This window comes from Anser cygnoides, chromosome 32, assembly GCF_040182565.1.
Source record: "Anser cygnoides isolate HZ-2024a breed goose chromosome 32, Taihu_goose_T2T_genome, whole genome shotgun sequence".
Taxonomy (NCBI): Eukaryota; Metazoa; Chordata; class Aves; order Anseriformes; family Anatidae; genus Anser; species Anser cygnoides.
Window position 1 is genome coordinate 2,774,909 of NC_089904.1, and position 26,356 is coordinate 2,801,264.

A 26,356-nucleotide genomic window follows, 5' to 3' on the forward strand; every position below is an offset into this window, starting at 1 on the left:
GAGCACAACCAACAGGCTCCCTGAGAATCCCCCGTGCCCCCCAGCGTGCCCCCCATTTTCACTCGCCTGTGCCCCCACTCCCATATGTCCCCCTTTCCCCTCACTATTTCAACTCCCATGTCCCCACCAGTAGTTTCCCAGTGAGCTACGTCCACGGGGCCTGAGGGAACCGGTGGACTTGCTAAGCCACTGGCCATCATACAGGAGAGGCTGTGGAAGTCTGTTTAAGTAGTTCCCACTGACTGGAGGAGAGGAAACATAGCCCCCATTCTAAAAAGGGGAAAATGGAAGACCTGGGAGCTACAAGCCTTCCTCCCTTTGTGGGGGTGCACAGCCTTCACCACCCACTGTCCGTCGTACCTGAGAAGTTGTTGCTGAGGGCTATAGAAAATAAGGAGGCGATTGGTGACAGACAACACGGCTTCACTCGGGGCAGATCATGCCTGACAAATCTGGTGCCCTTCTATGATGGGGTTGCAGCATTGGTGGGTAGGGAAAGAGCAACGGACATCATCTACCTGGACTCGTGCAAAGCACTTGCACTGTCCCCCATGATCTCTAAACTGGAGAGACATGGATCGGATGGACGGACAACTCGGTGGGTAAGGAATTGGCGAGATGGTTGCACTCAAAGAGTAGCGGTCAGAGGCTCAGTGTCCAGGCAGAAACCAGTAACGAGTGGCATTCCTCAGGGATCTGCATATTGACCAGTGGTCAGTAGCACCCAGGGGTGGGTCACTGCCCCCCATACCTGGATTTACCCCAGTAAATGCCCTGGTTCAAAGCGCGTCCGTGCTGGCATCTCCTTCGGGCTGCGGGACACGAGCAGGGCCCAGCTGGGCTGTTTGAAATGCATCTTTTACTGTGCCTACAAGCCCTCCAAGCACCCCCGGTGTAGCTCCAGCACCGCCTGTTCCATTCAGTCCAGGGCCTTTGCTGGAGAGCTGCAACTGCAGGGGAAACATCTCCCCTTGGCCTCCCATGGGGCAGGCTGTAGCGTGAGTGTGGGGGGGATGAGGACGACCTGAATGCATGGGGACACCCCAGGCTGGCAGAGCTGATTTCTGCTTGTGCTGTTTATTATTACTGGGATGGAACAGAAGAGGTGTTTTTAGAAACAGAATCCTAGAATGCTTTGGGTTGGAGGGGACCTTAATGACCACTGACCTTAAGGACACCCCCCCCCAGTGCCGGCTGTAGTGTGCCCCCCCCAGGGCAGGCTGTAGTGTGTGAGTGTGGAGAAGAGATCGACACCTGCCTCTGCATTTGTCCTCCTCGGGAAGTTGTAGAAAGCAACGAGGTGAACATGTCTCAAAAAAACAACAAAAAAAACCCAAACCTGTCTCAAAAGACCGACCTTGCGGTTTGGACAAGAGCCATGGAGCAGCTGAGTCTGTACAAAGGCAGGGGGTCGGCTAGTGGTGATGAAGAAGAGCCACCAACCTTCATCCCCACGACCCCCCGACGACCACCACCAGAAGGCACTGCGCGCGGGGATAGGTTATGCATATGTATAGGCATATTGGGAAACTTCATGCCTATGTAACTCTTTACTGTCTATAACGCAAGCAAGTTGCCGCGTTGGGGTGCGCATGCCTTTGGGAGCTGTCCCGCATGTGCCTGGTGCTGAAATAAACCACATACCTACTTTATAATTCATTTGCTTTGAGTTGTGGAGTTCTTCCACGAATCAGTGTCATAAGCAGCAATTTTCTATCCAGAGAGGCCTCTGTCTGCTCTCACCTGCTCCAGATCATGCTTACTGCCTGCAGCACTTGCTTGGCACCAACACAGGCAGAGAGCTAGGAGCAGGGCTGAGTGTGAGGGAGAGGCCAAGCCCTGCAGCTGCTGCTTGCAGCTCATCTCTTACTCTCAGGAGCACCGGGAACGGATGGGAACACCTCACTAAGGTGGCCTTGTCCCACGCCAGCGCACACAGCCTGGTCAGAGACGTGACAGATGCAGGAGGGGTTCTGAGAGCAAGCCCATTCCCCAGTATCCCAAGCACGGGGAGAGGAGAGCCGCATGAAGGGAGAGCCAGTGTTGGGCTGGGGCATGAGCCCCCTGTCAGGCTCTTTCTCACCTGCATCTTGTCATAAGTCTTGGCAAAGACTTATGCAAGTCTTTGTCCGAGTCTTTTCAAAATGAGGGGGGTGTAGCTGCTTCTCCCTCAGGCGGTGGTGGCTTCTCCCATTCTCTTGCTTGTCAGAGGCATTCTGGGGTGATGTGGAGCTCCACAAGAGGAAGCGGCTCGGGCACCTGCTTCACAGAGTGCCTGTGGGATGGATGAGCTGTAACTGATGAGAACAGCCCCAAAGGCCTCCAGCCGTGGCCTGCTCCCCTGTACTGCGTCTGGCTGGGATAGAGTTAATATTCTTAATAGCAGCTTGTAAGGTGCTGTGTTTTAGAGCTGTGGCCAAAACGATGCTGGTAGTGCGCTGAAGTTGTTCGCTTTTGCTGACCAGTGTTTGCACAGCATCGAGGCCTTCTCTAGTTCTTTTACACCTATTTTTACACCTATTTACACTATATTTGTCTATTACACCCGCCCCTCGAGTGAATGGCCGTGGGGTGAGCCAGAGGTTGGGAGGAGACATAACCAGGCAGAGCAACCGTACTAACCAACAAGACGTTCCACGCCATGTAATGTCATGCTCAGCAATAAAAGGGTAAAAGAGGGGGTTTAGAGAGTTATGCAACACATCCTTTCCAGGATTGGTCCCATCACTGGGGATCGGTCATTTTAGAATAGAATGGAATAGAATAGCTCGAGTCGGAAGGGATCTTCAAAGATCATCCAGTCCAACAGCTGAACCACTCCAGAGTTAACTAAAAGTTAAAGCTTATTATTGAGGGCATCATCCAAATGCCTCTCGAACACTGACAGGCATGGGGAGTTACCACCTCACCAGGAAGCCTGTGCCAGTGTTTGACCACCCTCATGGTAAGGCAGTTTTTCCTCAGGTACAGTCTGAACCTCTCCTTGCGCAGCTTTGTGCCATTCCCGTGCATCCTTTCATCGGTTACCAGGGAGAAGAGATCGACACCTGCCTCTGCATTTCTCCTCCTCGGGAAGTTGTAGAAAGCAATGAGGTGGCCTCTTTGCCTTCTCTTCTCCAGCCTAGACAACCCAGGTGACCTCAGCCTGTCCTCACAGGACGTGGCTTCCAGCCCTTTTGCCAGCTTTGTTGCCCTGCTCCGGACACTTTCAAGGACGTCCACATCCCTTTTGTGTTGTGGAGCCCAGAAGTGCACACAATACTCAAGGTGAGGCTGCACACGTACTAAATACAGCAAGAAAATTAATTATTAATTAATTAATTAAGATAATTAAATGCAGCAAGACAATTAACGGCTGGCTTTACTGGGTTGAATGCACTCCAGAATGCATTTTGCCCTCGTGGCTGCCAGGACTTGGCTGCTGGCTCACGCTGAGCCTGCTGTGGAGCTGCACCTCCAGAGCCCGTTCTGCTGAGCTGCTCTCTCCAGCCACTCGTCTCCCAGCCTGTGCTTGCATCCAGCATTACGCTGTCCCAGGGGCAGCACCTGGCAGCTTCCGTTGTTGAACTTCATGCCGTTACTAATCTCCCAGTGTGCCAATCTGTCTAGATCCTTCTGCAAAGCCTCTCAGCCCTCCACGGAGTCAACGGTGCCTCCCAGTTTAGTGTCATTGGCAAACCTGCTGAGGACCCATTCCTCTCCTGCACCTAGATCTTTGATAAACATGTTGAAGGTAATTGGCCCCAGAACTGAGCCCTGGGGAAGACCGCTAGAGACTGGCCACCAGCCAGATGTAGCCCCACTCACTAAGAAACTTGAGGTTGCGCGCCAAGAAACGTTTCCCGCATCGGGACAAGAGGTTCCCAGCAGGCCCAACAGACCTCTCATTCGTACAGCAGGCCAGCGTGTATGAGTTGTGCGCTCAGTAGTGCCCAGATAATGATGGGGTGTGCCAGGCCCCTGTGTGCACTGCACCCTGTAAGGCTGGGCTGACTTGTGGTCACACTGAGGTCTGTTTGATGCCCTCTGCTAGCCCCACACACTGGTAAGCTGCCAAGCAGCCATTCAGCAGGCATATTTGGCTTTGCTCCATCACTGTTTTCAGCAATAAATCTATTGCTGCTTCTCTCTTAGGAGTGAAGCGCATCATTCCTTTTGCGACACATGGACGAGCACAGATTTCTGAGCTGGGATTCAGTGCTGCTGCCCACTGGGACATGGCTGTCACTGCTCTGGGGCTGGTGCCAGAAGTGAGTTGTGGAGGGACGCTTCCCAGCCCTCCATTAGCACCCAGGGGTGGGTCACTGCCCCCCATACCTGGATTTACCCCAGTAAATGCCCTGGTTCAAAACGCGAGGAGCTGTGAGGACCAGTTCAGTCCTGACTTGTTCCTACCATCTTCTTTAAACCCTTCCCTAGACTCTATGCCATGCTGGGAACAGCAGCCCCCGCTCAGCATTGGGGTGAGGGGCTGCTCACCCCATACATATCCACTGCTCGGGATAGCAGGCAGGTGAGGAAGCTGCCATCAGCGCACCCCAGGACCCTCCCGGATTGCTGATGTCTTGCGGTGTTATCCCTCCAGCACACAGATGGTGCTTGAAGTCCCCTGGGAGGACGGGGCCCTGCAAACGTGAAGTTTCTCCTACCTATCTGTAGAGGGACTCAGTACTTGTTTTTTTCCTGGTCAGTTCCCTTTCTTGCACAGGCACAGAGGAACTGGGTAGAGCAGCCTCGGTTTTATTTAGAGGAGATGTCAGTGGGGCAGCACGCCCTCACTGACCAGAGACGGGGTCTCTTCAAGGAAGTCTGCCAGGTCAGTGTAGGTGTCTTCTGGCAGCACTTGAAGCAGCAGGTGGTAGAAGAACTCCCAGTCGTAATAGGAGGCGTAGAGCACCGCGACACCGAGCATGAAAGTGACGGCCAGCTCCACGCACAGGAAGATCAGGCAGAATGTCCTGTGGGGCAGAAAAAGAGCTGGAAAAAGGGCAGGCTGGACGCATCCCGCACCCATGCCAGAGGGGGCTGTTCTGGGAGCCCCACAGGCTGCCCCTCCAGGCATTTCTCATTGCTCATTCGGACAGGCTTGGACGTGAGCCTCCACAAGCCCAGGAAGACACCTCGGCATTGGGCAAACACGCCGCAGCAGGCGTCCTGGCCATCCCAGTCGCTGCAGGGGAACCTGGGTGGGCACAGGGCACCTGAGGGGACACTCACCACAGCCAGGAAAAGGCACCTCTTCTCCTCGCCAGTTCCTCCGTCTTCTGTAGGTCAACACAAGGTAGGGACACTTGTCAGGCCCCACCGCACAGTCCGGTTCAGTACCCCACAGTAAATGCCAGTAACACACAGTACCCCAGTAAATGCCCTGGTTCAAAGCGCGTCCGTGCTGGCATCTCCTTCGGGCTGCGGGACACGAGCAGGGCCCAGCTGGGCTGTTTGAAATGCATCTTTTACTGTGCCTACAAGCCCTCCAAGCACCCCCGGTGTAGCTCCAGCTCCGCCTGTTCCATTCAGTCCAGGGCCTTTGCTGGAGAGCTGCAACTGCAGGGGAAACATCTCCCCTTGGCCTCCCATGGGGCAGGCTGTAGCGTGAGTGTGGGGGGGATGAGGACGACCTGAATGCATGGGGACACCCCAGGCTGGCAGAGCTGATTTCTGCTTGTGCTGTTTATTATTACTGGGATGGAACAGAAGAGGTGTTTTTAGAAACAGAATCCTAGAAGGCTTTGGGTTGGAGGGGACCTTAATGACCACTGACCTTAAGGACACCCCCTCCCAGTGCCCCCCCCCAGCACGCCCCACAGCACAGAACCTTCCAGAGTGCCCCCCCCCACCCAGCCCGGCCCTGCCTCAGCTCTGCCTCCCGCCTGAGGGTGGTGAAGGCTGTGCACCCCCACAAAGGGAGGAAGGCTTGTAGCTCCCAGGTCTTCCATTTTCCCCTTTGTAGAATGGGGGCTATGTTTCCTCTCCTCCAGTCAGTGGGAACTACTTAAACAGACTTCCACAGCCTCTCCTGTATGATGGCCAGTGGCTTAGCAAGTCCACCGGTTCCCTCAGGCCCCGTGGACGTAGCTCACTGGGAAACTACTGGTGGGGACATGGGAGTTGAAATAGTGAGGGGAAAGGGGGACATATGGGAGCGGGGGCACAGGCGAGTGAAAATGGGGGGCACGCTGGGGGGCACGGGGGATTCTCAGGGAGCCTGTTGGTTGTGCTCCCAGATGGCTGCACGACGGCGGTGCTGTAGCGCAGGTTTGCGCTTTTGTTCCAAAGGGCAAAGTGACAGCGGAGCCCAGCAGAGCCTTCTCTTTGAGGCCCCTGAAGCTCTCCTGCAGGCAGCCAGGAGGGGACAGCTCACTCGAGGCCACACCTGAGGAGAAACAAGGTGCTTGTGGCAGAGCCGGGTGAACGATGGCGGCAGCAGGCACGGTGGGCCTGCAGCAGGCTTCCAGAAGCAGCAATGGTGTGAAATGCGTCACAGCTGGCACAGACCGCTGCCCCGAGCACACCTGGGCCGTTGGTCCAAAGGGGAAAGTGGGTTCTGAAAGAGCCGGGCCTTTCCAAGCAGCTCGTAGCAGGGAGCAGAAGCTTCACAAGTTACAGGCTGAGCAGCCTTTCCACAGCCCCCTGACGACTTTTTCAGTGGGGATCCAGCCACCCCTCTAGACCCTGCCTGGTCATACCATCCCCACCACGGTGGGTATGGTGTTCTGGGTCTGCCTGGGATGGACTCAACCTTCCCCACAGCAGCCCATGCAGCACTATGCTCTGTACTTCTGGCTAGAACTGACTTGATATTGCACCAATGTGTTTTGTCTACTGCTGAGCCGTGCTGGCACAGCATCAGGACTCCCACAGCGCCCTCCCTCTGCCACCCCCCAGCCCCAAATCCAGTCGGCTGGCTGTGGGCAAGAGGTGGGGAGGGGGCATTGCCAGGGCAGCTGACCCAAAAAGACCAAAGGGATAGTCCATACGGCAACGTCACGCTCAGCAATAAAAGCTGTGGAAGGGGAGGGAGAAGGGGGGGAGACACAGGGGACACAGATTCCTTGGTCAAGATCTTTATTTATTCCTCCGATTCCTCCGTTTCTTCCTTCCTCTCCTGCTGCAAGATCTCAGCTCATCATCGCTATCCTGCAGGAGATCACGTAGCTCTGGAGGCACAGTTGTCACCAGGTCATCGTCTGAAACTTCTTCTACCAAATTAGAGGGGACAAATCCTCTCGTGCCATCCGTCAGCTCTCCCACAAACCAGCCGTCTTCATCCATGTCTCCATAGACATAAACGTATTCTCCCGCAGTCAGAGGAAGCTCTGCTTCGGGGTGCTCATTAGGACCCTCGAAAGGATCGTAGCTGTATCGAGCTAAAAATTTTCGAAGTTTTAGCGATTCTTCTCCCGAGGACTGCAGGATGAAGGACACATGCTCTGCTCCTGCTTCTTCGTTCCCATGCACAGGGCCCTCGTCTGAAAGAAGGCGGCACCCAGGACTGTTGTGTGCGGCATCTGATGTCCAGGTGCTTGTGTGGGATGCCGGGACCTTGGTTGCCTCCTCAGAAACATCAGAGCTGTCTTCGCGGTTGCAAAGGTCATGGGACTGCTCTGCATAGGCCTGTGCTGTGGGAGAAGATGTCACCTGTGGTAGTCCTGAACCGACACGGTTGGATTCTTTTCTTTTTTCTTGCTCAAGTTGCTGAGAGAGCAGCTCCCATTGTTGACTTTGGTGCTGATTCTGTTTCTCTAATTCTCTCAGCTGCGCTTGAGACGCTTGCGTGTCTTCCTCATGTGTCCTTCTTTGCTCTGCCCAAGCCCTCTGCAAATGCTCAACTTCCTCTTTCTTCTTCTGCAGCAGTCGCCTTGTTTCCTCGAGGTCGTTCTCCTGTTGTTGCCTTCGTCCTGCCAGTTGTCTCATGGCTTTCAGTTCACAACCCAGATCTTGCAGTCGTGTTTGAAGACGTTTGGCCTCTCCGATGGCAGAATTTCGCTGCTCTGTCACTTGCACGAGTTTCCCCTTCAGAGCAGCGTTGTCAGATCGAACCTCGTCTATCCGCTCCTTCTGCCCACGGAGCTGAGAATTTTCTTCTGCGCGCCTGGCATTTTCATTTGTCATCTCTCTCAGACGCACTTTCAGCTCCTCGTACCTTTGCTGCAGTCTTGAGCGTTCCTGATCCAGGTTCCTGTGAGGCCTAAGTTTTGTCCCAGCCTCGGTTTCCGATTCCCCTCTCTGCTGCTGGTCGACCTGCTCTGTCTTTGCAGCAGTCTTTCCAGATTTCAGGTCGGTCTCTTTCAGTTGCCTGGTGTTTTCTTTCAGGTGCTTGGTAAGGAGGCCTAGCATACTAGTCTTCTGCTGGAGCCTCTCCACCTCCTCCCCCAGTTCCAGAGCGCTTTCCTTCCCCAGAAGGCGGGTCTCCTCTTGAAGGACACCGCATTGCCTCTGCAGGTCCTCCAGGGCATGCTGCAGATGAGCTTTCTCCTGCAGCAGCTGGCTGTCTCCACTGCCAGGTGGGCAGGCCTCTTGTTGCGCTGCCACCTGAACACCCACGTCTGTGACCGCCCGCCCGCAGCTCTTCCCTTCTCCCTGGAGGTGAGCTTTTAAGCTGGAGTGGGTTGTCTGCTGCCCTCCTCCCCCAGCAGCACCAGATGCACCGGGGCTCTTCGAAGAGCAGGTCCCGGTGGTCCCTGCGCCCAGGCGAGTCTGCAGGCGGTGCCAGGCCGCAGCCCTGTCTTCGCTGTGGGAGGCAGACGGCCTCCCCTCAGCCTGCTCCAGGATGTACTGCTGGAAGAGCCTTCTCTGCAGTTCCAGTTCATTTTGGAGGCTTACGATGCGGGCGGTCTGCTTGCTGTCCTTCCGCCAGTGGAGCTGCCTGTGGACCTCCTGCAGCTTGCTGCGGGCCTCGCTGCTGCTGCTGCAGCCGTGCCTCACCAGCTCCTCGGCCAGCTCCTGCTGCAGGTCCCGCGCCTGGCGGACGGCGTCGTCCCGCTGCTCTTGGAGCAACTCCTGTGCCTGGCGCCACTCGGCCTCCTTCTCACGCAGCAGCTGACGGATCTCTGTTGCCCGCTGCTTCTGGCTCAGCTCCCACAGCCGCTGCAGCTCCCGTGCCCGTTGCTGCTCCCATCTGGAGCGTAGCTTCTCAGCCAGAAGCTGCCGCTCCTGCTCTGCCATCTTCTTTATCTGGCGGGTTTCATCAGCAAAGCGGCGGTGCAGCTCCTGCGAGTGGAGACGCTCGGCCTCCAGCTGGGCCCGCAGCGCCTCCAGCTCCTGCCTGTGCTCCTCCTGCTGCACAGGCCTGCTGGGGGGTCGCGCTGGGCCCCGACGGGATGAGGGGTGACTGTGCGCCACGGGCCCCTGGCCCACACCACCCCGGATCATGGCTTAAGGATTCAGAACGATGAACGTTCACCAAACGCTGCCAGCAATAGCCACCAGCGATCGCACGGCCTGGGCCTCTGAGGGACAGCAGCCTCTGAGCCCTCAGCAGACACCGGCTCCCAGCACCGCGCAGCAGCAGAGGTCGCCTCTGCCACTGGCCCGGCCTGGGCGAGCGCGGCCTTATATAGTGTCCGGGTGATGGCGTCATAGAGGAGGGATGACGTCATATGACCTTATATGGTGCGTGCCCGCCCGGACACACCCCGACAGCCTCAGCGCAAGGGGTGCAGAGGAGGGAGGTGAAGGGTTGTTAACGAGTGCAGACGGAGCCCCCGCGCAGGTGCGCAACGAGAATGTGTCTGTGAGGCCTCAGGCACGGGCACAGCTTACGGGTCTGGACCACGTCTGTCCTTTAGTGGGGGAAGCGTGGTAGTGATGACATACAGCATTACACAGCCATTAGCATGGGTTGTTAACGAGGGTTAACAACCCCTAGAAGGGTTGTTAACGAGGTCATATGACGTCATCCCTCCTCTATGACGCCATCACCCGGACACTATATAAGGCCGCGCTCGCCCAGGCCGGGCCAGTGGCAGAGGCGACCTCTGCTGCTGCGCGGTGCTGGGAGCCGGTGTCTGCTGAGGGCTCAGAGGCTGCTGTCCCTCAGAGGTCCAGGCCGTGCGATCGCTGGTGGCTATTGCTGGCAGCGTTTGGTGAACGTTCATCGTTCTCATCCCTTAAGCCATGATCCGGGGTGGTGTGGGCCAGGGGCCCGTGGCGCACAGTCACCCCTCATCCTGTCGGGGCCCAGCGCGACCCCCCAGCAGGCCTGTGCAGCAGGAGGAGCACAGGCAGGAGCTGGAGGCGCTGCGGGCCCAGCTGGAGGCCGAGCGTCTCCACTCGCAGGAGCTGCACCGCCGCTTTGCTGATGAAACCCGCCAGATAAAGAAGATGGCAGAGCAGGAGCGGCAGCTTCTGGCTGAGAAGCTACGCTCCAGATGGGAGCAGCAACGGGCACGGGAGCTGCAGCGGCTGTGGGAGCTGAGCCAGAAGCAGCGGGCAACAGAGATCCGTCAGCTGCTGCGTGAGAAGGAGGCCGAGTGGCGCCAGGCACAGGAGTTGCTCCAAGAGCAGCGGGACGACGCCGTCCGCCAGGCGCGGGACCTGCAGCAGGAGCTGGCCGAGGAGCTGGTGAGGCACGGCTGCAGCAGCAGCAGCGAGGCCCGCAGCAAGCTGCAGGAGGTCCACAGGCAGCTCCACTGGCGGAAGGACAGCAAGCAGACCGCCCGCATCGTAAGCCTCCAAAATGAACTGGAACTGCAGAGAAGGCTCTTCCAGCAGTACATCCTGGAGCAGGCTGAGGGGAGGCCGTCTGCCTCCCACAGCGAAGACAGGGCTGCGGCCTGGCACCGCCTGCAGACTCGCCTGGGCGCAGGGACCACCGGGACCTGCTCTTCGAAGAGCCCCGGTGCATCTGGTGCTGCTGGGGGAGGAGGGCAGCAGACAACCCACTCCAGCTTAAAAGCTCACCTCCAGGGAGAAGGGAAGAGCTGCGGGCGGGCGGTCACAGACGTGGGTGTTCAGGTGGCAGCGCAACAAGAGGCCTGCCCACCTGGCAGTGGAGACAGCCAGCTGCTGCAGGAGAAAGCTCATCTGCAGCATGCCCTGGAGGACCTGCAGAGGCAATGCGGTGTCCTTCAAGAGGAGACCCGCCTTCTGGGGAAGGAAAGCGCTCTGGAACTGGGGGAGGAGGTGGAGAGGCTCCAGCAGAAGACTAGTATGCTAGGCCTCCTTACCAAGCACCTGAAAGAAAACACCAGGCAACTGAAAGAGATCGCCCTGAAATCTGGAAAGACTGCTGCAAAGACAGAGCAGGTCGACCAGCAGCAGAGAGGGGAATCGGAAACCGAGGCTGGGACAAAACTTAGGCCTCACAGGAACCTGGATCAGGAACGCTCAAGACTGCAGCAAAGGTACGAGGAGCTGAAAGTGCGTCTGAGAGAGATGACAAATGAAAATGCCAGGCGCGCAGAAGAAAATTCTCAGCTCCGTGGGCAGAAGGAGCGGATAGACGAGGTTCGATCTGACAACGCTGCTCTGAAGGGGAAACTCGTGCAAGTGACAGAGCAGCGAAATTCTGCCATCGGAGAGGCCAAACGTCTTCAAACACGACTGCAAGATCTGGGTTGTGAACTGAAAGCCATGAGACAACTGGCAGGACGAAGGCAACAACAGGAGAACGACCTCGAGGAAACAAGGCGACTGCTGCAGAAGAAGAAAGAGGAAGTTGAGCATTTGCAGAGGGCTTGGGCAGAGCAAAGAAGGACACATGAGGAAGACACGCAAGCGTCTCAAGCGCAGCTGCGAGAATTAGAGAAACAGAATCAGCACCAAAGTCAACAATGGGAGCTGCTCTCTCAGCAACTTGAGCAAGAAAAAAGAAAAGAATCCAACCGTGTCGGTTCAGGACTACCACAGGTGACATCTTCTCCCACAGCACAGGCCTATGCAGAGCAGTCCCATGACCTTTGCAACCGCGAAGACAGCTCTGATGTTTCTGAGGAGGCAACCAAGGTCCCGGCATCCCACACAAGCACCTGGACATCAGATGCCGCACACAACAGTCCTGGGTGCCGCCTTCTTTCAGACCAGGGCCCTGTGCATGGGAACGAAGAAGCAGGAGCAGAGCATGTGTCCTTCATCCTGCAGTCCTCGGAAGAAGAATCGCTAAAACTTCGAAAATTTTTAGCTCGATATAGCTACGATCCTTTCGAGGGTCCTAATGAGCACCCCGAAGCAGAGCTTCCTCTGACTGCGGGAGAATACGTTTATGTCTATGGAGACATGGATGAAGACGGCTGGTTTGTGGGAGAGCTGACGGATGGCACGAGAGGATTTGTCCCCTCTAATTTGGTAGAAGAAGTTTCAGACGATGACCTGGTGACAACTGTGCCTCCAGAGCTACGTGATCTCCTGCAGGATAGCGATGATGAACTGAGATCTTGCAGCAGGAGAGGAAGGAAGAAACGGAGGAATCGGAGGAATAAATAAAGATCTTGACCAAGGAATCTGTGTCCCCTGTGTCTCCCCCACTTCTCCCTCCCCTTCCACAGCTTTTATTGCTGAGCGTGACGTTGCCGTATGGACTATCCCTTTGGTCTTTTTGGGTCAGCTGCCCTGGCAATGCCCCCTCCCCACCTCTTGCCCACAGCCAGCCGACTGGATTTGGGGCTGGGGGGTGGCAGAGGGAGGGCGCTGTGGGAGTCCTGATGCTGTGCCAGCACGGCTCAGCAGTAGACAAAACACATTGGTGCAATATCAAGTCAGTTCTAGCCAGAAGTACAGAGCATAGTGCTGCATGGGCTGCTGTGGGGAAGGTTGAGTCCATCCCAGGCAGACCCAGAACACCATACCCACCGTGGTGGGGATGGTATGACCAGGCAGGGTCTAGAGGGGTGGCTGGATCCCCACTGAAAAAGTCGTCGGGGGGCTGGGAATGATGGGGAAGGGTCTGCATGGTGTGGTGGGAGCTCCTACGCTCACCCAAGTGAGCAAGCAGTATGAGTGTTCTCCAAGGGATGTCAGCTCTGCGCGTGCATGCGCCGGTCAATCTCTAGGGGTGAGAGCACAGCGTGGCCAGCTCCACAGCTCGCTTTGGAGCCTCCTTTTTCCTTCATTCTCGGTCACAATGGTGACCAAGACTCTGCTTTACGCGGCTTGTGGAAAGGCTGCTCAGCCTGTAACTTGTGAAGCTTCTGCTCCCTGCTACGAGCTGCTTGGAAAGGCCCGGCTCTTTCAGAACCCACTTTCCCCTTTGGACCAACGGCCCAGGTGTGCTCGGGGCAGCGGTCTGTGCCAGCTGTGACGCATTTCACACCATTGCTGCTTCTGGAAGCCTGCTGCAGGCCCACCGTGCCTGCTGCCGCCATCATTCACCCGGCTCTGCCACAAGCACCTTGTTTCTCCTCAGGTGTGGCCTCGAGTGAGCTGTCCCCTCCTGGCTGCCTGCAGGAGAGCTTCAGGGGCCTCAAAGAGAAGGCTCTGCTGGGCTCCGCTGTCACTTTGCCCTTTGGAACAAAAGCGCAAACCTGCGCTACAGCACCGCCGTCGTGCAGCCATCTGGGAGCACAACCAACAGGCTCCCTGAGAATCCCCCGTGCCCCCCAGCGTGCCCCCCATTTTCACTCGCCTGTGCCCCCACTCCCATATGTCCCCCTTTCCCCTCACTATTTCAACTCCCATGTCCCCACCAGTAGTTTCCCAGTGAGCTACGTCCACGGGGCCTGAGGGAACCGGTGGACTTGCTAAGCCACTGGCCATCATACAGGAGAGGCTGTGGAAGTCTGTTTAAGTAGTTCCCACTGACTGGAGGAGAGGAAACATAGCCCCCATTCTAAAAAGGGGAAAATGGAAGACCTGGGAGCTACAAGCCTTCCTCCCTTTGTGGGGGTGCACAGCCTTCACCACCCACTGTCCGTCGTACCTGAGAAGTTGTTGCTGAGGGCTATAGAAAATAAGGAGGCGATTGGTGACAGACAACACGGCTTCACTCGGGGCAGATCATGCCTGACAAATCTGGTGCCCTTCTATGATGGGGTTGCAGCATTGGTGGGTAGGGAAAGAGCAACGGACATCATCTACCTGGACTCGTGCAAAGCACTTGCACTGTCCCCCATGATCTCTAAACTGGAGAGACATGGATCGGATGGACGGACAACTCGGTGGGTAAGGAATTGGCGAGATGGTTGCACTCAAAGAGTAGCGGTCAGAGGCTCAGTGTCCAGGCAGAAACCAGTAACGAGTGGCATTCCTCAGGGATCTGCATATTGACCAGTGGTCAGTAGCACCCAGGGGTGGGTCACTGCCCCCCATACCTGGATTTACCCCAGTAAATGCCCTGGTTCAAAGCGCGTCCGTGCTGGCATCTCCTTCGGGCTGCGGGACACGAGCAGGGCCCAGCTGGGCTGTTTGAAATGCATCTTTTACTGTGCCTACAAGCCCTCCAAGCACCCCCGATGTAGCTCCAGCACCGCCTGTTCCATTCAGTCCAGGGCCTTTGCTGGAGAGCTGCAACTGCAGGGGAAACATCTCCCCTTGGCCTCCCATGGGGCAGGCTGTAGCGTGAGTGTGGGGGGGATGAGGACGACCTGAATGCATGGGGACACCCCAGGCTGGCAGAGCTGATTTCTGCTTGTGCTGTTTATTATTACTGGGATGGAACAGAAGAGGTGTTTTTAGAAACAGAATCCTAGAATGCTTTGGGTTGGAGGGGACCTTAATGACCACTGACCTTAAGGACACCCCCCCGCAGTGCCGGCTGTAGTGTGCCCCCCCAGGGCAGGCTGTAGTGTGTGAGTGTGGAGAAGAGATCGACACCTGCCTCTGCATTTGTCCTCCTCGGGAAGTTGTAGAAAGCAACGAAGTGAACATGTCTCAAAAAAACAACAAAAAAAACCCAAACCTGTCTCAAAAGACCGACCTTGCGGTTTGGACAAGAGCCATGGAGCAGCTGAGTCTGTACAAAGGCAGGGGGTCGGCTAGTGGTGATGAAGAAGAGCCACCAACCTTCATCCCCACGACCCCCCGACGACCACCACCAGAAGGCACTGCGCGCGGGGATAGGTTATGCATATGTATAGGCATATTGGGAAACTTCATGCCTATGTAACTCTTTACTGTCTATAACGCAAGCAAGTTGCCGCGTTGGGGTGCGCATGCCTTTGGGAGCTGTCCCGCATGTGCCTGGTGCTGAAATAAACCACATACCTACTTTATAATTCATTTGCTTTGAGTTGTGGAGTTCTTCCACGAATCAGTGTCATAAGCAGCAATTTTCTATCCAGAGAGGCCTCTGTCTGCTCTCACCTGCTCCAGATCATGCTTACTGCCTGCAGCACTTGCTTGGCACCAACACAGGCAGAGAGCTAGGAGCAGGGCTGAGCGTGAGGGAGAGGCCAAGCCCTGCAGCTGCTGCTTGCAGCTCATCTCTTACTCTCAGGAGCACCGGGAACGGATGGGAACACCTCACTAAGGTGGCCTTGTCCCACGCCAGCGCACACAGCCTGGCCAGAGACGTGACAGATGCAGGAGGGGTTCTGAGAGCAAGCCCATTCCCCAGTATCCCAAGCACGGGGAGAGGAGAGCCGCATGAAGGGAGAGCCAGTGTTGGGCTGGGGCATGAGCCCCCTGTCAGGCTCTTTCTCACCTGCATCTTGTCATAAGTCTTGGCAAAGACTTATGCAAGTCTTTGTCCGAGTCTTTTCAAAATGAGGGGGGTGTAGCTGCTTCTCCCTCAGGCGGTGGTGGCTTCTCCCATTCTCTTGCTTGTCAGAGGCATTCTGGGGTGATGTGGAGCTCCACAAGAGGAAGCGGCTCGGGCACCTGCTTCACAGAGTGCCTGTGGGATGGATGAGCTGTAACTGATGAGAACAGCCCCAAAGGCCTCCAGCCGTGGCCTGCTCCCCTGTACTGCGTCTGGCTGGGATAGAGTTAATATTCTTAATAGCAGCTTGTAAGGTGCTGTGTTTTAGAGCTGTGGCCAAAACGATGCTGGTAGTGCGCTGAAGTTGTTCGCTTTTGCTGACCAGTGTTTGCACAGCATCGAGGCCTTCTCTAGTTCTTTTACACCTATTTTTACACCTATTTACACTATATTTGTCTATTACACCCGCCCCTCGAGTGAATGGCCGTGGGGTGAGCCAGAGGTTGGGAGGAGACATAACCAGGCAGAGCAACCGTACTAACCAACAAGACGTTCCACGCCATGTAATGTCATGCTCAGCAATAAAAGGGTAAAAGAGGGGGTTTAGAGAGTTATGCAACACATCCTTTCCAGGATTGGTCCCATCACTGGGGATCGGTCATTTTAGAATAGAATGGAATAGAATAGCTCGAGTCGGAAGGGATCTTCAAAGATCATCCAGTCCAACAGCTGAACCACTCCAGAGTTAACTAAAAGTTAAAGCTTATTATTGAGGGCATCATCCAAATGCCTCTCGAACACTGACAGGCATGGGGAGTTACCACCTCACCAGGAAGCCTGTGCCAGTGTTTGACCACCCTCATGGTAAGGCAGTTTTTCCTCAGGTACAGTCTGAACCTCTCCTTGCGCAGCTTTGTGCCATTCCCGTGCATCCTTTCATCGGTTACCAGGGAGAAGAGATCGACACCTGCCTCTGCATTTCTCCTCCTCGGGAAGTTGTAGAAAGCAATGAGGTGGCCTCTTTGCCTTCTCTTCTCCAGCCTAGACAACCCAGGTGACCTCAGCCTGTCCTCACAGGACGTGGCTTCCAGCCCTTTTGCCAGCTTTGTTGCCCTGCTCCGGACACTTTCAAGGACGTCCACATCCCTTTTGTGTTGTGGAGCCCAGAAGTGCACACAATACTCAAGGTGAGGCTGCACACGTACTAAATACAGCAAGAAAATTAATTATTAATTAATTAATTAAGATAATTAAATGCAGCAAGACAATTAACGGCTGGCTTTACTGGGTTGAATGCACTCCAGAATGCATTTTGCCCTCGTGGCTGCCAGGACTTGGCTGCTGGCTCACGCTGAGCCTGCTGTGGAGCTGCACCTCCAGAGCCCGTTCTGCTGAGCTGCTCTCTCCAGCCACTCGTCTCCCAGCCTGTGCTTGCATCCAGCATTACGCTGTCCCAGGGGCAGCACCTGGCAGCTTCCGTTGTTGAACTTCATGCCGTTACTAATCTCCCAGTGTGCCAATCTGTCTAGATCCTTCTGCAAAGCCTCTCAGCCCTCCACGGAGTCAACGGTGCCTCCCAGTTTAGTGTCATTGGCAAACCTGCTGAGGACCCATTCCTCTCCTGCACCTAGATCTTTGATAAACATGTTGAAGATAATTGGCCCCAGAACTGAGCCCTGGGGAAGACCGCTAGAGACTGGCCACCAGCCAGATGTAGCCCCACTCACTAAGAAACTTGAGGTTGCGCGCCAAGAAACGTTTCCCGCATCGGGACAAGAGGTTCCCAGCAGGCCCAACAGACCTCTCATTCGTACAGCAGGCCAGCGTGTATGAGTTGTGCGCTCAGTAGTGCCCAGATAATGATGGGGTGTGCCAGGCCCCTGTGTGCACTGCACCCTGTAAGGCTGGGCTGACTTGTGGTCACACTGAGGTCTGTTTGATGCCCTCTGCTAGCCCCACACACTGGTAAGCTGCCAAGCAGCCATTCAGCAGGCATATTTGGCTTTGCTCCATCACTGTTTTCAGCAATAAATCTATTGCTGCTTCTCTCTTAGGAGTGAAGCGCATCATTCCTTTTGCGACACATGGACGAGCACAGATTTCTGAGCTGGGATTCAGTGCTGCTGCCCACTGGGACATGGCTGTCACTGCTCTGGGGCTGGTGCCAGAAGTGAGTTGTGGAGGGACGCTTCCCAGCCCTCCATTAGCACCCAGGGGTGGGTCACTGCCCCCCATACCTGGATTTACCCCAGTAAATGCCCTGGTTCAAAACGCGAGGAGCTGTGAGGACCAGTTCAGTCCTGACTTGTTCCTACCATCTTCTTTAAACCCTTCCCTAGACTCTATGCCATGCTGGGAACAGCAGCCCCCGCTCAGCATTGGGGTGAGGGGCTGCTCACCCCATACATATCCACTGCTCGGGATAGCAGGCAGGTGAGGAAGCTGCCATCAGCGCACCCCAGGACCCTCCCGGATTGCTGATGTCTTGCGGTGTTATCCCTCCAGCACACAGATGGTGCTTGAAGTCCCCTGGGAGGACGGGGCCCTGCAAACGTGAAGTTTCTCCTACCTATCTGTAGAGGGACTCAGTACTTGTTTTTTTCCTGGTCAGTTCCCTTTCTTGCACAGGCACAGAGGAACTGGGTAGAGCAGCCTCGGTTTTATTTAGAGGAGATGTCAGTGGGGCAGCACGCCCTCACTGACCAGAGACGGGGTCTCTTCAAGGAAGTCTGCCAGGTCAGTGTAGGTGTCTTCTGGCAGCACTTGAAGCAGCAGGTGGTAGAAGAACTCCCGGTCGTAATAGGAGGCGTAGAGCACCGCGACACCCAGCATGAAAGTGACGGCCAGCTCCACGCACAGGAAGATCAGGCAGAATGTCCTGTGGGGCAGAAAAAGAGCTGGAAAAAGGGCAGGCTGGACGCATCCCGCACCCATGCCAGAGGGGGCTGTTCTGGGAGCCCCACAGGCTGCCCCTCCAGGCATTTCTCATTGCTCATTCGGACAGGCTTGGACGTGAGCCTCCACAAGCCCAGGAAGACACCTCGGCATTGGGCAAACACGCCGCAGCAGGCGTCCTGGCCATCCCAGTCGCTGCAGGGGAACCTGGGTGGGCACAGGGCACCTGAGGGGACACTCACCACAGCCAGGAAAAGGCACCTCTTCTCCTCGCCAGTTCCTCCGTCTTCTGTAGGTCAACACAAGGTAGGGACACTTGTCAGGCCCCACCGCACAGTCCGGTTCAGTACCCCACAGTAAATGCCAGTAACACACAGTACCCCAGTAAATGCCCTGGTTCAAAGCGCGTCCATGCTGGCATCTCCTTCGGGCTGCGGGACACGAGCAGGGCCCAGCTGGGCTGTTTGAAATGCATCTTTTACTGTGCCTACAAGCCCTCCAAGCACCCCCGGTGTAGCTCCAGCTCCGCCTGTTCCATTCAGTCCAGGGCCTTTGCTGGAGAGCTGCAACTGCAGGGGAAACATCTCCCCTTGGCCTCCCATGGGGCAGGCTGTAGCGTGAGTGTGGGGGGGATGAGGACGACCTGAATGCATGGGGACACCCCAGGCTGGCAGAGCTGATTTCTGCTTGTGCTGTTTATTATTACTGGGATGGAACAGAAGAGGTGTTTTTAGAAACAGAATCCTAGAAGGCTTTGGGTTGGAGGGGACCTTAATGACCACTGACCTTAAGGACACCCCCTCCCAGTGCCCCCCCCCAGCACGCCCCACAGCACAGAACCTTCCAGAGCGCCCCCCCCCACCCAGCCCGGCCCTGCCTCAGCTCTGCCTCCCGCCTGAGGGTGGTGAAGGCTCTGCACCCCCACAAAGGGAGGAAGGCTTGTAGCTCCCAGGTCTTCCATTTTCCCCTTTGTAGAATGGGGGCTATGTTTCCTCTCCTCCAGTCAGTGGGAACTACTTAAACAGACTTCCACAGCCTCTCCTGTATGATGGCCAGTGGCTTAGCAAGTCCACCGGTTCCCTCAGGCCCCGTGGACGTAGCTCACTGGGAAACTACTGGTGGGGACATGGGAGTTGAAATAGTGAGGGGAAAGGGGGACATATGGGAGTGGGGGCACAGGTGAGTGAAAATGGGGGGCACGCTGGGGGGCACGGGGGATTCTCAGGGAGCCTGTTGGTTGTGCTCCCAGATGGCTGCACGACGGCGGTGCTGTAGCGCAGGTTTGCGCTTTTGTTCCAAAGGGCAAAGTGACAGCGGAGCCCAGCAGAGCCTTCTCTTTGAGGCCCCTGAAGCTCTCCTGCAGGCAGCCAGGAGGGGACAGCTCACTCGAGGCCACACCTGAGGAGAAACAAGGTGCTTGTGGCAGAGCCGGGTGAACGATGGCGGCAGCAGGCACGGTGGGCCTGCAGCAGGCTTCCAGAAGCAGCAATGGTGTGAAATGCGTCACAGCTGGCACAGACCGCTGCCCCGAGCACACCTGGGCCGTTGGTCCAAAGGGGAAAGTGGGTTCTGAAAGAGCCGGGCCTTTCCAAGCAGCTCGTAGCAGGGAGCAGAAGCTTCACAAGTTACAGGCTGAGCAGCCTTTCCACAGCCCCCTGACGACTTTTTCAGTGGGGATCCAGCCACCCCTCTAGACCCTGCCTGGTCATACCATCCCCACCACGGTGGGTATGGTGTTCTGGGTCTGCCTGGGATGGACTCAACCTTCCCCACAGCAGCCCATGCAGCACTATGCTCTGTACTTCTGGCTAGAACTGACTTGATATTGCACCAATGTGTTTTGTCTACTGCTGAGCCGTGCTGGCACAGCATCAGGACTCCCACAGCGCCCTCCCTCTGCCACCCCCCAGCCCCAAATCCAGTCGGCTGGCTGTGGGCAAGAGGTGGGGAGGGGGCATTGCCAGGGCAGCTGACCCAAAAAGACCAAAGGGATAGTCCATACGGCAACGTCACGCTCAGCAATAAAAGCTGTGGAAGGGGAGGGAGAAGGGGGGGAGACACAGGGGACACAGATTCCTTGGTCAAGATCTTTATTTATTCCTCCGATTCCTCCGTTTCTTCCTTCCTCTCCTGCTGCAAGATCTCAGTTCATCATCGCTATCCTGCAGGAGATCACGTAGCTCTGGAGGCACAGTTGTCACCAGGTCATCGTCTGAAACTTCTTCTACCAAATTAGAGGGGACAAATCCTCTCGTGCCATCCGTCAGCTCTCCCACAAACCAGCCGTCTTCATCCATGTCTCCATAGACATAGACGTATTCTCCCGCAGTCAGAGGAAGCTCTGCTTCGGGGTGCTCATTAGGACCCTCGAAAGGATCGTAGCTGTATCGAGCTAAAAATTTTCGAAGTTTTAGCGATTCTTCTCCCGAGGACTGCAGGATGAAGGACACATGCTCTGCTCCTGCTTCTTCGTTCCCATGCACAGGGCCCTGGTCTGAAAGAAGGCGGCACCCAGGACTGTTGTGTGCGGCATCTGATGTCCAGGTGCTTGTGTGGGATGCCGGGACCTTGGTTGCCTCCTCAGAAACATCAGAGCTGTCTTCGCGGTTGCAAAGGTCATGGGACTGCTCTGCATAGGCCTGTGCTGTGGGAGAAGATGTCACCTGTGGTAGTCCTGAACCGACACGGTTGGATTCTTTTCTTTTTTCTTGCTCAAGTTGCTGAGAGAGCAGCTCCCATTGTTGACTTTGGTGCTGATTCTGTTTCTCTAATTCTCTCAGCTGCGCTTGAGACGCTTGCGTGTCTTCCTCATGTGTCCTTCTTTGCTCTGCCCAAGCCCTCTGCAAATGCTCAACTTCCTCTTTCTTCTTCTGCAGCAGTCGCCTTGTTTCCTCGAGGTCGTTCTCCTGTTGTTGCCTTCGTCCTGCCAGTTGTCTCATGGCTTTCAGTTCACAACCCAGATCTTGCAGTCGTGTTTGAAGACGTTTGGCCTCTCCGATGGCAGAATTTCGCTGCTCTGTCACTTGCACGAGTTTCCCCTTCAGAGCAGCGTTGTCAGATCGAACCTCGTCTATCCGCTCCTTCTGCCCACGGAGCTGAGAATTTTCTTCTGCGCGCCTGGCATTTTCATTTGTCATCTCTCTCAGACGCACTTTCAGCTCCTCGTACCTTTGCTGCAGTCTTGAGCGTTCCTGATCCAGGTTCCTGTGAGGCCTAAGTTTTTTCCCAGCCTCGGTTTCCGATTCCCCTCTCTGCTGCTGGTCGACCTGCTCTGTCTTTGCAGCAGTCTTTCCAGATTTCAGGTCGGTCTCTTTCAGTTGCCTGGTGTTTTCTTTCAGGTGCTTGGTAAGGAGGCCTAGCATACTAGTCTTCTGCTGGAGCCTCTCCACCTCCTCCCCCAGTTCCAGAGCGCTTTTCTTCCCCAGAAGGCGGGTCTCCTCTTGAAGGACACCGCATTGCCTCTGCAGGTCCTCCAGGGCATGCTGCAGATGAGCTTTCTCCTGCAGCAGCTGGCTGTCTCCACTGCCAGGTGGGCAGGCCTCTTGTTGCGCTGCCACCTGAACACCCACGTCTGTGACCGCCCGCCCGCAGCTCTTCCCTTCTCCCTGGAGGTGAGCTTTTAAGCTGGAGTGGGTTGTCTGCTGCCCTCCTCCCCCAGCAGCACCAGATGCACCGGGGCTCTTCGAAGAGCAGGTCCCGGTGGTCCCTGCGCCCAGGCGAGTCTGCAGGCGGTGCCAGGCCGCAGCCCTGTCTTCGCTGTGGGAGGCAGACGGCCTCCCCTCAGCCTGCTCCAGGATGTACTGCTGGAAGAGCCTTCTCTGCAGTTCCAGTTCATTTTGGAGGCTTACGATGCGGGCGGTCTGCTTGCTGTCCTTCCGCCAGTGGAGCTGCCTGTGGACCTCCTGCAGCTTGCTGCGGGCCTCGCTGCTGCTGCTGCAGCCGTGCCTCACCAGCTCCTCGGCCAGCTCCTGCTGCAGGTCCCGCGCCTGGCGGACGGCGTCGTCCCGCTGCTCTTGGAGCAACTCCTGTGCCTGGCGCCACTCGGCCTCCTTCTCACGCAGCAGCTGACGGATCTCTGTTGCCCGCTGCTTCTGGCTCAGCTCCCACAGCCGCTGCAGCTCCCGTGCCCGTTGCTGCTCCCATCTGGAGCGTAGCTTCTCAGCCAGAAGCTGCCGCTCCTGCTCTGCCATCTTCTTTATCTGGCGGGTTTCATCAGCAAAGCGGCGGTGCAGCTCCTGCGAGTGGAGACGCTCGGCCTCCAGCTGGGCCCGCAGCGCCTCCAGCTCCTGCCTGTGCTCCTCCTGCTGCACAGGCCTGCTGGGGGGTCGCGCTGGGCCCCGACGGGATGAGGGGTGACTGTGCGCCACGGGCCCCTGGCCCACACCACCCCGGATCATGGCTTAAGGGATGAGAACGATGAACGTTCACCAAACGCTGCCAGCAATAGCCACCAGCGATCGCACGGCCTGGACCTCTGAGGGACAGCAGCCTCTGAGCCCTCAGCAGACACCGGCTCCCAGCACCGCGCAGCAGCAGAGGTCGCCTCTGCCACTGGCCCGGCCTGGGCGAGCGCGGCCTTATATAGTGTCCGGGTGATGGCGTCATAGAGGAGGGATGACGTCATATGACCTTATATGGTGCGTGCCCGCCCGGACACACCCCGACAGCCTCAGCGCAAGGGGTGCAGAGGAGGGAGGTGAAGGGTTGTTAACGAGTGCAGACGGAGCCCCCGCGCAGGTGCGCAACGAGAATGTGTCTGTGAGGCCTCAGGCACGGGCACAGCTTACGGGTCTGGGCCACGTCTGTCCTTTAGTGGGGGAAGCGTGGTAGTGATGACATACAGCATTACACAGCCATTAGCATGGGTTGTTAACGAGGGTTAACAACCCCTAGAAGGGTTGTTAACGAGGTCATATGACGTCATCCCTCCTTTATGACGCCATCACCCGGACACTATATAAGGCCGCGCTCGCCCAGGCCGGGCCAGTGGCAGAGGCGACCTCTGCTGCTGCGCGGTGCTGGGAGCCGGTGTCTGCTGAGGGCTCAGAGGCTGCTGTCCCTCAGAGGCCCAGGCCGTGCGATCGCTGGTGGCTATTGCTGGCAGCGTTTGGTGAACGTTCATCGTTCTCATCCCTTAAGCCATGATCCGGGGTGGTGTGGGCCAGGGGCCCGTGGCGCACAGTCACCCCTCATCCCGTCGGGGCCCAGCGCGACCCCCCAGCAGGCCTGTGCAGCAGGAGGAGCACAGGCAGGAGCTGGAGGCGCTGCGGGCCCAGCTGGAGGCCGAGCGTCTCCACTCGCAGGAGCTGCACCGCCGCTTTGCTGATGAAACCCGCCAGATAAAGAAGATGGCAGAGCAGGAGCGGCAGCTTCTGGCTGAGAAGCTACGCTCCAGATGGGAGCAGCAACGGGCACGGGAGCTGCAGCGGCTGTGGGAGCTGAGCCAGAAGCAGCGGGCAACAGAGATCCGTCAGCTGCTGCGTGAGAAGGAGGCCGAGTGGCGCCAGGCACAGGAGTTGCTCCAAGAGCAGCGGGACGACGCCGTCCGCCAGGCGCGGGACCTGCAGCAGGAGCTGGCCGAGGAGCTGGTGAGGCACGGCTGCAGCAGCAGCAGCGAGGCCCGCAGCAAGCTGCAGGAGGTCCACAGGCAGCTCCACTGGCGGAAGGACAGCAAGCAGACCGCCCGCATCGTAAGCCTCCAAAATGAACTGGAACTGCAGAGAAGGCTCTTCCAGCAGTACATCCTGGAGCAGGCTGAGGGGAGGCCGTCTGCCTCCCACAGCGAAGACAGGGCTGCGGCCTGGCACCGCCTGCAGACTCGCCTGGGCGCAGGGACCACCGGGACCTGCTCTTCGAAGAGCCCCGGTGCATCTGGTGCTGCTGGGGGAGGAGGGCAGCAGACAACCCACTCCAGCTTAAAAGCTCACCTCCAGGGAGAAGGGAAGAGCTGCGGGCGGGCGGTCACAGACGTGGGTGTTCAGGTGGCAGCGCAACAAGAGGCCTGCCCACCTGGCAGTGGAGACAGCCAGCTGCTGCAGGAGAAAGCTCATCTGCAGCATGCCCTGGAGGACCTGCAGAGGCAATGCGGTGTCCTTCAAGAGGAGACCCGCCTTCTGGGGAAGGAAAGCGCTCTGGAACTGGGGGAGGAGGTGGAGAGGCTCCAGCAGAAGACTAGTATGCTAGGCCTCCTTACCAAGCACCTGAAAGAAAACACCAGGCAACTGAAAGAGACCGACCTGAAATCTGGAAAGACTGCTGCAAAGACAGAGCAGGTCGACCAGCAGCAGAGAGGGGAATCGGAAACCGAGGCTGGGACAAAACTTAGGCCTCACAGGAACCTGGATCAGGAACGCTCAAGACTGCAGCAAAGGTACGAGGAGCTGAAAGTGCGTCTGAGAGAGATGACAAATGAAAATGCCAGGCGCGCAGAAGAAAATTCTCAGCTCCGTGGGCAGAAGGAGCGGATAGACGAGGTTCGATCTGACAACGCTGCTCTGAAGGGGAAACTCGTGCAAGTGACAGAGCAGCGAAATTCTGCCATCGGAGAGGCCAAACGTCTTCAAACACGACTGCAAGATCTGGGTTGTGAACTGAAAGCCATGAGACAACTGGCAGGACGAAGGCAACAACAGGAGAACGACCTCGAGGAAACAAGGCGACTGCTGCAGAAGAAGAAAGAGGAAGTTGAGCATTTGCAGAGGGCTTGGGCAGAGCAAAGAAGGACACATGAGGAAGACACGCAAGCGTCTCAAGCGCAGCTGAGAGAATTAGAGAAACAGAATCAGCACCAAAGTCAACAATGGGAGCTGCTCTCTCAGCAACTTGAGCAAGAAAAAAGAAAAGAATCCAACCGTGTCGGTTCAGGACTACCACAGGTGACATCTTCTCCCACAGCACAGGCCTATGCAGAGCAGTCCCATGACCTTTGCAACCGCGAAGACAGCTCTGATGTTTCTGAGGAGGCAACCAAGGTCCCGGCATCCCACACAAGCACCTGGACATCAGATGCCGCACACAACAGTCCTGGGTGCCGCCTTCTTTCAGACCAGGGCCCTGTGCATGGGAACGAAGAAGCAGGAGCAGAGCATGTGTCCTTCATCCTGCAGTCCTCGGAAGAAGAATCGCTAAAACTTCGAAAATTTTTAGCTCGATACAGCTACGATCCTTTCGAGGGTCCTAATGAGCACCCCGAAGCAGAGCTTCCTCTGACTGCGGGAGAATACGTCTATGTCTATGGAGACATGGATGAAGACGGCTGGTTTGTGGGAGAGCTGACGGATGGCACGAGAGGATTTGTCCCCTCTAATTTGGTAGAAGAAGTTTCAGACGATGACCTGGTGACAACTGTGCCTCCAGAGCTACGTGATCTCCTGCAGGATAGCGATGATGAACTGAGATCTTGCAGCAGGAGAGGAAGGAAGAAACGGAGGAATCGGAGGAATAAATAAAGATCTTGACCAAGGAATCTGTGTCCCCTGTGTCTCCCCCCCTTCTCCCTCCCCTTCCACAGCTTTTATTGCTGAGCGTGACGTTGCCGTATGGACTATCCCTTTGGTCTTTTTGGGTCAGCTGCCCTGGCAATGCCCCCTCCCCACCTCTTGCCCACAGCCAGCCGACTGGATTTGGGGCTGGGGGGTGGCAGAGGGAGGGCGCTGTGGGAGTCCTGATGCTGTGCCAGCACGGCTCAGCAGTAGACAAAACACATTGGTGCAATATCAAGTCAGTTCTAGCCAGAAGTACAGAGCATAGTGCTGCATGGGCTGCTGTGGGGAAGGTTGAGTCCATCCCAGGCAGACCCAGAACACCATACCCACCGTGGTGGGGATGGTATGACCAGGCAGGGTCTAGAGGGGTGGCTGGATCCCCACTGAAAAAGTCGTCGGGGGG

The 26,356-nt window shown here is 56.7% G+C and overlaps 2 protein-coding genes across 2 annotated transcripts; both read left to right on the forward strand.

Moving 5' to 3' along the window:
* The first annotated feature begins 10,116 nt into the window (after nt 1–10,116).
* On the forward strand, nt 10,117–12,423 carry LOC136788001 (RIMS-binding protein 3C-like). Its single transcript, XM_066985450.1, has one exon. The coding sequence runs from the start codon at nt 10,117–10,119 to the stop codon at nt 12,421–12,423; it is 2,307 nt and encodes a 768-aa protein (XP_066841551.1).
* An 11,187-nt stretch (nt 12,424–23,610) lies between these two features.
* On the forward strand, nt 23,611–25,917 carry LOC136788002 (RIMS-binding protein 3C-like). The gene has a single exon (XM_066985451.1). The coding sequence runs from the start codon at nt 23,611–23,613 to the stop codon at nt 25,915–25,917; it is 2,307 nt and encodes a 768-aa protein (XP_066841552.1).
* Nucleotides 25,918–26,356: the final 439 nt, after the last annotated feature.

What these genes read in the sequence shown, in the direction of transcription:
- LOC136788001 (XM_066985450.1), top strand. Translation starts at nt 10,117, where the DNA reads ATGATCCGGGGTGGTGTGGGCCAGGGGCCCGTGGCGCACAGTCACCCC.
- LOC136788002 (XM_066985451.1), top strand. Translation starts at nt 23,611, where the DNA reads ATGATCCGGGGTGGTGTGGGCCAGGGGCCCGTGGCGCACAGTCACCCC.